The sequence below is a fragment of the Orycteropus afer genome, unplaced genomic scaffold (genome assembly GCF_000298275.1).
Source record: "Orycteropus afer afer isolate SDZICR_OR568_19922 unplaced genomic scaffold, OryAfe1.0 scaffold00101, whole genome shotgun sequence".
Taxonomy (NCBI): Eukaryota; Metazoa; Chordata; class Mammalia; order Tubulidentata; family Orycteropodidae; genus Orycteropus; species Orycteropus afer.
In genome coordinates, this window is record NW_006921688.1 from 389,864 (window position 1) to 398,817 (window position 8,954).

General features: G+C 38.1%; 1 protein-coding gene across 1 annotated transcript in view; it reads left to right on the plus strand.

The window, feature by feature from the left end:
- The window catches only part of ADGB (androglobin), a 315,129-nt gene that overhangs the window by 74,003 nt on the left and 232,172 nt on the right, over nt 1–8,954 (plus strand). Inside the window, exons 6-7 of the mRNA XM_007943219.1 lie at nt 1,177–1,263; nt 8,554–8,732. Coding sequence (XP_007941410.1) covers nt 1,177–1,263; nt 8,554–8,732 — 266 coding nt within the window. The remainder of the gene's footprint in view (nt 1–1,176; nt 1,264–8,553; nt 8,733–8,954) is intronic.

The following is an 8,954-nucleotide window of genomic DNA, read 5'->3' on the forward strand; positions in this document are numbered from 1 at the left end:
GACTCATAGCGACCCCTCCTTGGGTTTCCAAGGCAGTGTCACTACGGAAGTAGATTGCCCCATCTTCCTTCCAAGGAGTGGCTGGTGGGTTTGAACTGCCAGCCTTCTGGTTAGCAGTCAAGTGCCTTAGCCAGTATGCTACCAGGGCTCCCTGTACCATCCTTGAAATATTTGCTGTGTTTGAACCCACTGTTGCCGCCACTGTGTCAGTCCGTCTCATTGAGGGTCTTTTTCTTGCTGACCCTTTCTTTACCAGTCATGACGTCCTTCTCCAGGTACTGCTCCCTCCTGATAACATGCCCAAAATATGTGAGATGAAGTCTCACCATTCTCACTCTGAAGGAGCATTCTGGTTGTACTTCTTCCAAGACAGATCTGTTCTTTCCTCTAGCAGTCCGTGGTATTTTCAATATTCTTTGCCAACACCACAATTCAAAGGCATCCACTCTTCTCTGATCTTCCTTTTTCATTGTCCAGCTTTCACATGTACATGAGAAGATTGATAATATTATGGCTTGGGTTAGGCGCATCTTAGTCCTCAGAGTGACATCCTCGCTTTTTCACACTAAAGAGGACACTTGCAGCAGATTGACCCAGCACAGTGTGTCGTTGCTTTCTTGACTGATGCTTCCACGGACGTGGACTATGGATCCAAGTAAAATTAAATTCCTGACAACTTCAGTCTTTTCTTCATTTATCATGATGTTGCTTATTGGTCCAGTTGTGAGATTTTTGTTTTCTTTATGTTGAGGTGTAATCCATAGTGAAGGCTGTAGTCTTTGATCTTCATCAGTAAGTACTTTAAGTCCTCTTCCTTTATTACATATATGCATGTTACATATCACTTATATCTGTATTTTGTCTATAGTATGTGATACATAATATGTATGAATATGTTTTTATATATGACATCAATATTCATTTTAGACTTAAAAATGTAGTTTATAAACATTATTTATAAATATACATGAACTTATTTTAACTATTTAAATGTTTTAATAGAAATCAACTGTTGGAATACTAATTATTTGTAGTTACAATGTTTATAATGTATAATCAGTATGGCCCCTACATTTATTATTATAATTTTAATTTGTTAGTGATTCTCTCATCTTTATATATCTATCTGTGGTTTCAAATTTTGGTAACTGTAGCAGTGTGCATTTTCTTTTTCAGCATCCATGTAGCACACAGGAGAGAACTGGGAGAGTTCACAGTCATTCATGCACTCACAGGATGGATACCAGAAGTCATTAATCTTCAGTAGGTTTGACTATTAATTATTCATTTTTATTTTTTCTCTCTTACCAAGTAATATATCTTTAAAATACTCTTAGTCTTTAAGAAAATGTCAAGAAAGTTCACATTTTATAAAATAGTACATTTTACAAAATACATCTCACCATACTATGTAAAGTTTCTTGAATATTTCAGGGTGCATTCAGTTTCTTTAGGCATATTGTGAATTTAATCCTTAAATATCTTATTTATAAATATTAGAACATTGACAGTTATTTAATATGGTAAAACCATAAGGTAATAACCAACAATATAATAAAACAAACAGTTTTCCTTTTGTATTTACACTTATTTCAGTACAGAAACAACAAGTTAGTTTTTAATTAATCAGGAATATTAGGGAATGACAACAACAACAACATAACAACAACAATAACACATTGCAAAAAAGGGCAAGGAGGCCACATGTTATGCCCTCCTTTAATCCCACAAGAGGAAGACAGGATTACCACCAGTAGCCCAAGGCCTATTACTGCAAAGCCAGACATGCTGCCTCCCTCCAGCCCTTTCTCCAACTGTTCCTCCCAAAGCACCCACCGCCTCTCTCCTGGGTTCGATAATTCGCTGCAGTGGCCACACAGAACTCACAGATTATGGGGTTTATTAGGGAAGCACCACAGGCTACAATTCAAGTTCAGAAAAAATGCTCAGTCTCTCTCCCAGCCCACCATCCCTCAGCCAACAGTCTCTCACAGTCTCTTTCCCAGCAGTGCTGGTCCCTCGGTGTCTCACTCAGCAATGTGTGTCTCTTGCGTCTCTTTCCCAGCAACGCGTGTCTCAGGAGCCCGTGTCTCTTTCAGCAGCACGTCTTCCTCAACCAGCAGTCAGAGAGAGGTCTGCCTCTAGGAGGCCTCCTTTTGAGCCCAGCAGGGTGGTCAAACTAGCCAATCATAGCATCAGAAGTCTAAGCACCTGAGAGAGAGTGGGCACCTCCCAGAACATTGTTTTGTGCCACTCCCAACAGAAATACAACAGGTGGACAACTTCAGCAATCAGGAGCTCCTCAGTTGTCCATAGAAAATCCCACCTTGGAGTTTACAAAAACTTATGGGTAGAAAAGCCACACTAAGTAATTTACTACACCACACACATATTATACATTAAATACTTTACTATATTATTTGTAATAAAAAAATACCCCTGAAAGGATTAGCTTATTTGCTCATCCATGTAACCCCATGATCTCCTTGTATCAGTTACCCTATTCATATGAGGAAGCTGAAGCTTGTGTGATTAGATTCCCTCCAGCCAAGCACATTTTGTGGAGAGACTAGATTTGACTCTAAGTCTTTCTGGGTTCAAAGTGCACATCTTTGTCTCTCATGATTTTCTACATAGAGGGTGATTATGTCCTAAAATAGCTCTTAGAAGGTAAAAGATAGAAGAGAGAGACCATATAATGTTATGTTTGTTTTAAAATTTACAAATGTCAGCCAGATGCCATCCAGTTCTTCTGGTCTCATGGGAAAGCAGGAAATTTTTCACAGAGGCAATTTGCCTCCATTTCCCCCTGTTTCTGACTCTAATTTTTCTTCTGCCCCCCTAAGTGAATGGATGCTGCTTGTACTGTGGATGTCTGAGTGCAAGACTCTCTGGAAGAATCTTGATCAAAAAAGGGAAAATGTAGAACGAATTTAAAATACACATGGGATCCAGACTTGTTGGAGCCGTCAAAGCTGGATGAGTCCCTGAAACTATTGCTCTGAGATAATCTCTAACCTTAAACCAAAAATACCCCTTGAAGTCTTCTTAAAACCAAACAATAGTTGGTTAAGCAGTTATCATTGAGGGAGCTCTGGTGGCATGGTGCCTAAGGCATTTGACTGCTCACCAGAACGTTCCTGGTTAAAACCCACCAGCCACTCCTCAGAAGGAAGATTGGGCAATCTTCTCTGTAGCAATACCTCCTCAGGACTAACTGAATGGTCATATATTGTGATTTGTTGGCATGTATCTTGTTTGGTATTCTTAAAAACAATCAGTAGTTTAGCTTAACTAGTAAGGAATGTATGCCTTGAGCATTGAGCTCTTTTAAGATCTGTCTGTACAGGATCAAATTGACAACAGTGACTCAAAGATTAGTTAGGAAACTTAAGGGGCAGTAAGATCATAATGGGGAGGAACAACTCAGAGAAGGAGGGTAAATGATTGTACAACTTGAAGGATGTAATCATGTACATGCAGAAATTGTTGAACTGGTGATGTTCTGCTGTGTATTCTCAACAACAGTAACAAAAATAAAAGTAATTATATACACTAAGTAAATTTTAGGAGTTCTGGTAGCATAGTGGCTAAAGCACTTGACTGCTAACCAGAAGGCTGGCGGATCAAACCCACCAGCCACTCCTCGGAAGGAAGGTTGGGCAATCCTACTTCCGTAGTGATACTGCCTCGGAAACCCAAGGAGGGGTCACTATGAGTCGGGTCCGACTTGACGGCACATAACAACAACAACAACAACAAGTAAATTTTAAAAATTATAAATAGAAAAAAATTACAAATGGCTTTATTTAATACAGAAAGGTTATAGATGGGTTTATCATATTACCAACATTTATCTTCATTGTCAATTGGAAATTAATCAAGTTAAGGTCCATAGAAAAGGATTATAACCATAAATATGAACATGTCATCAGTGCCAATCCTCATTCTTCCAAGGTGATCCAAACCCAAGCATAGTATCAACTCGAGTCATCTCTGATCTGAATAATGTGGACAATATCAGTGGAGAGAAGTAGAGATCAAATAAGATTTAAAAGTATGGGTTTCTCTAATTTTGATCTTAAATGTTATCTTAAGGGTCTATATTTTTGCCTTAATACTCCCTATGACAGTGAAGATACCAGAGAAACATGAAATCATCAGAATTCTCTCAGGATGGTCACGAGACAGGCTATCAGAATCATTCAGAACTAGAAAGTCATTTATTAAAAATTGTGAAGTGTTTTTTTCCTAGAATCATACAATTATACTTTCATAATAATGAGAGACTAATATTTAATAAGAAAAGAAACTTTTGAAAGATATTACATGCTCCATTTGCATGAATTTATGGTTGCGTATGAAAACAATATAAAGGGAAAAGCTTGAGCTTTGAAGTGAGAACTGTATAGCTAGACTAAATTCTGACATTTGTACTTTGATGTTATGTGAATTTTACAGGCAATGTAACTTCTCTGGACTCTACTTGGATCATTTGTAAATAAGAGAATAAACACCTGTCCTATACAGTTATTCTGAAGATTACATTAGTGAATGAGTGTCAGGAAAATTAGCTAGTGTTTGGTAGACATAATTAAGGAAAGGTTTCTCTCCCTTCCCTAGTGACTTTCACTAGATTATTTACTATTATCTGGAAATATGCATGAGAGTTAATAATTGATCTTTGTAAACAGGGATAGGTAGAAAGAAGAATTAATGAGGCTGACCAAGACAATCACTTTTATCAATTTTCTTCAGTATGCAATTGTTGTTGTTGTTGTTAAGTGCCGTTGAGTCGACCCCGACTCATAGTGACCCCTCCTTGGGTTTCCGAGGCAGTATCACTATGGAAGTAGGATTGCCCAACCTTCCTTCCGAGGAGTGGCTGGTGGGTTTGAACCACCAGCCTTCTGGTTAGCAGTCAAGTGCTTTAGCCACTATGCTACCAGAGCTCCTAATTATAATTAGAAATTATATATTATGCAATTAGAAAGTAAAAATGGTTTTGATCTGCTCTATTGTGGTTTGGAGGATTTTTCTTACATTCTGCCACACTATTCATTGTAAAGTTACTAAGTGTATATTATAAGTTCTGATAAAAAGAGTGTTATGAAACATTATATAAATAAGAAGAAATGTTTCAGTTAAAATCCAAAAGTGATCACCGTCTGCCAAGGGTGCAGGCAGGGGTCAAGTAAGGCTTCATGGAGAAAATTCTGACTTGATCTGAGCCTTAATGTTGGCTATGTTGGTTTCATGGAAAGAAGGCAAGGGGCATTGAAGCCAGAGTACCCTCTGAGCAAAGACATATGGTCATGGTATGTTCAGGAGTGAAATGTTTTTGTAGCTAAGAAGGATTGGAATGAGCAGAAAATGTTCCTGAGGGGCTCTTGGTTTTACAAGGTCAAGGCAAAAGAGGGTGCTGAAGTTTCAAATTGATGTTGACTGTGGATTTTTTTCCACTTGAAAATCTGATAATGGGTTTTGTGCCATTTCCAACAATGTCTTCCCTTCCTTCCACTCTCCCATGTGTGTATCACAAGGAGATACTACTTGATATACAATTATTATCCTCACATCTTTTGTTTTCCTAAAATGAGCAGTTTTACTATTTGAAACAGACAAAAACAATCACTTGTGATTCTCTTAAAAAAAAAAAAAAGCACACCATCAATATCATGTCTGAATGGATATTAGAATTCTGAAAATTGCCAATAAAGGGATGACTTGGCATACTTCTCTGATGCAGTCCATCCATGGACATAGCACTCTGCTATCACATCTTTAAGCCTAATTATTCAAGAAGTGATATAGTCTCATTTTGTGATCTATGAATATTTCTTAACATAGCATATAATTATATATATATATATATATTGTATATGGGAACACACACACACACACACATACACATTGGCTTTGGAATCAGAAAGATTTGTGAATCCTATCATTTGCTAGTTGCATGACTTCATAAAATTTAACCTCTCTAAAATTCAAGTAAAATTGAAATTTTTAATACCTAAGTTGCAGAGCTGTTGTGAAATTAAATGGAAATAAAAAAGAGTTTGTGCTGAATGCTAATTATTTGCTAGGTACTGGGGCTCAGTGATAAATAGGAGGCAATTCAGTCACTCAAGCAAGTCACAGATGCACAAGGAAACTAATTATTTCCTGGTCATCAATTCATCTTGCTTTGTCTGCTCAGAAAATCTTAATGAGTAAGTTGTCTGTACACACTGTCTTTATATCCTTGTTGTTGTTGTGTGCCATTGAGTTGATTAGACTCATAGTGACTCTATAGGACAGAGTAGAACTGCCCCATAGTGTTTCTGAGGCTGGCATATTTACAGAAGCAGAAAACTCAATACTTCCTCATCTTGGTTTTTGTGCTTCCTTCTCTACCACACCAGTGAAACAGCTTCTCTTAGGGTCAACAAAGGCTACGGCATTTCCAAATGCAGTGGTCACTTCTCTAGCCCCCTTTTACTTGGATTACCAGTATTAGACCCTCTTGAACAACTCTTTCTTGCAACACATGGCTTCCACAACAGACTCCTAGTTTCTTTTCTAACCTATCTGTTGCTCTTTTTCAGCCTTCTTGGATAGTAACTTACCCACCACCCAACCACTAAATGGTGATATGTAGGAGGGCACCTGGCCATGAAGTCTCAATATAATAATTTATTTGCCAGTGACATTCAATCTATTTGCCATTGACTTTGTCAATGATCTCCATGCCTGATCATGTTTTCCTTAACTCCAGGCTATCTTTATACAGCACTGCCTAACTGATATAGCTGTGTGGATGTCAAAATATATCTTAGTTTTAGAATATCCAGAAATGAACTCTTGATTGTCAACCTCCCAAACACACTCCTTTCGTGGAATGCCTCATCTCATTGTATTGCACCACTATCCACCCAGTTCCTGAAGCTAATAACTAAGCGTCATCCTTGTTTACTCCTGTCTCCTCACTTCTCACATGCAGTTCCTTACTGAGTTCCATTACCTCCTCCACTTACTCTGAATCTCTTCGTTTTGCTATATCTCAGTTTTAATGTCATAGATTGACTTACCATCAATGCTCATGTGGACTAAGGTAATTGTTTCCCAACTGGTCTCCCTGTGTCTAACTTAACTCCTTTACTTATTACTCCACATGGCAGTCAAAATTATTTTCTAAAATATAAATCATGTTATATTTATCTCTTTCTTAAAACTTTTCAGTGGATAACAATTACGTTTGAATAAAGTTTTAAAATCTTTGCTCTCGTCTTCACCGTCTGCCCTTTGCACCATCATCATGAACCTCATCTCTATCTTGGCAACCACTCACTGGCTACACAGGTCTTTATTTGTTTCTTAAATATTCTAAACTTATTGACCCTTAAGGTTTTTACATAAGCTATTCTTTTCTTCTGCATAGGATCATCTTCTGTCAGATATTCACTTGGCTGGGTACAGCATGCCATTCAGGTCTCACCAAGTTTAACCATCAGTTCTTCAAGGAACCTTTCATGACTATCGGACCTAAATTATTCCTTCCCCAAGTCATGCCATATTCCTTCATCCATTTTGTCATTTTCCTCAAGGATGTTATCACTACCTGTTAAATATCTTCTCTATCTCTTTGATGGCTGTCTCCATACATCAGAGTGGTAAGATCCATGAGAGCAGGGATCTTGTTTATTCTACTCAAGTCTAGAACAATGGCTGGTGACAAGCACACAATAGTATCCTCAAAACAAATGTTTCTTGAGTTAGTAATTTTAAAAGTATGAAAAAAGAGACTATTAGAAATATGTAAACTATTATTTGGGGACTCACATCAGGAACATGAAGCCTAATTCTCTAAGAAAGTTATGCTTGAACTGAGCCTCAAAGGATTAGTTGAAATATGCCACTGATTTAGGTGGGGAAGCCAACTGAGAGAAGAAAGAATAGACTGAAAATGTGCAAGGGCAGAGTCCAATCCCAGAAATATACCTGGTTCTACATGACTGGATTATAAATTACTAGGTAAGAAAGGAGGGATGAGTATGAGGGAGAGAGGTAAGCAGGAGCCAGGTAGGTCTTTCAGGTCATGATGCCATGTCAGGGGATGTTCACAACATCCCAAGTTACAGACTATCATTCAGGGATTTTAGACAAGAAGATGGTCTTACCAGATTTGTGATTGTGGAAAGTTGCTCTGGGAGCAGCCAGCAGATAGCAAGACCAAAGCAGGGAGATGGGCTTGTACAATATTCCAGGGCTTTACTGAGGGCTTTTACTAAAGAAGTGGCAATGAGAATTGAGCAAAGATAATGGACTCCAGTGACAGGAGGTAGGATCAAAGGGGCAAGATGTTTTGTTTGATGAAAGTTCTAAGGTTAGGAGACTTGGTCATTATGAAGTCTCTGACCTGAACGATAAGTGGAAGGATGTTTTTATTGTTTTGCCATTCATTTATTTGTTTTGAACAAATGTCTGTGGTTGTGTACATTGATCTGGATATCAGGAGAGAAGTTTTGAAGTAAAGCTTATAATTCAGAGGTTATATCCTTATACCAGTGAACTCAAAACACGGTTGTGCTTCCTCACTGAAGAAAAGATAGCTCAAATGACAAGAGCACAAAGAGAAGAGACATGGGGAAGTGACCAAGTGACCCTAACTTGTCAACAGTGGTCAGAGGAAAAGGGGCATTTGAAGGAGTCTGCACGTAGTTCTATAAAACCAGAAAGAAAATCTGGTGAGAATGGTGCTATGGAAACCTCAGAGAAGAGTTTAAAGAAGGAAACAGTGGTCAGTCAGCACTGACACATTCCATAGAGCAGCCAGATAAAATAATGACGTTTTGCAGAAATGATAATGGTGACAAAGTGCCTGGCACCTCTGTGTGTTCAAATACTACTTTCCCTTTCATGGTCTTTAACGTGACTAAATGATCCTTGAGACTAAAACCATATATATA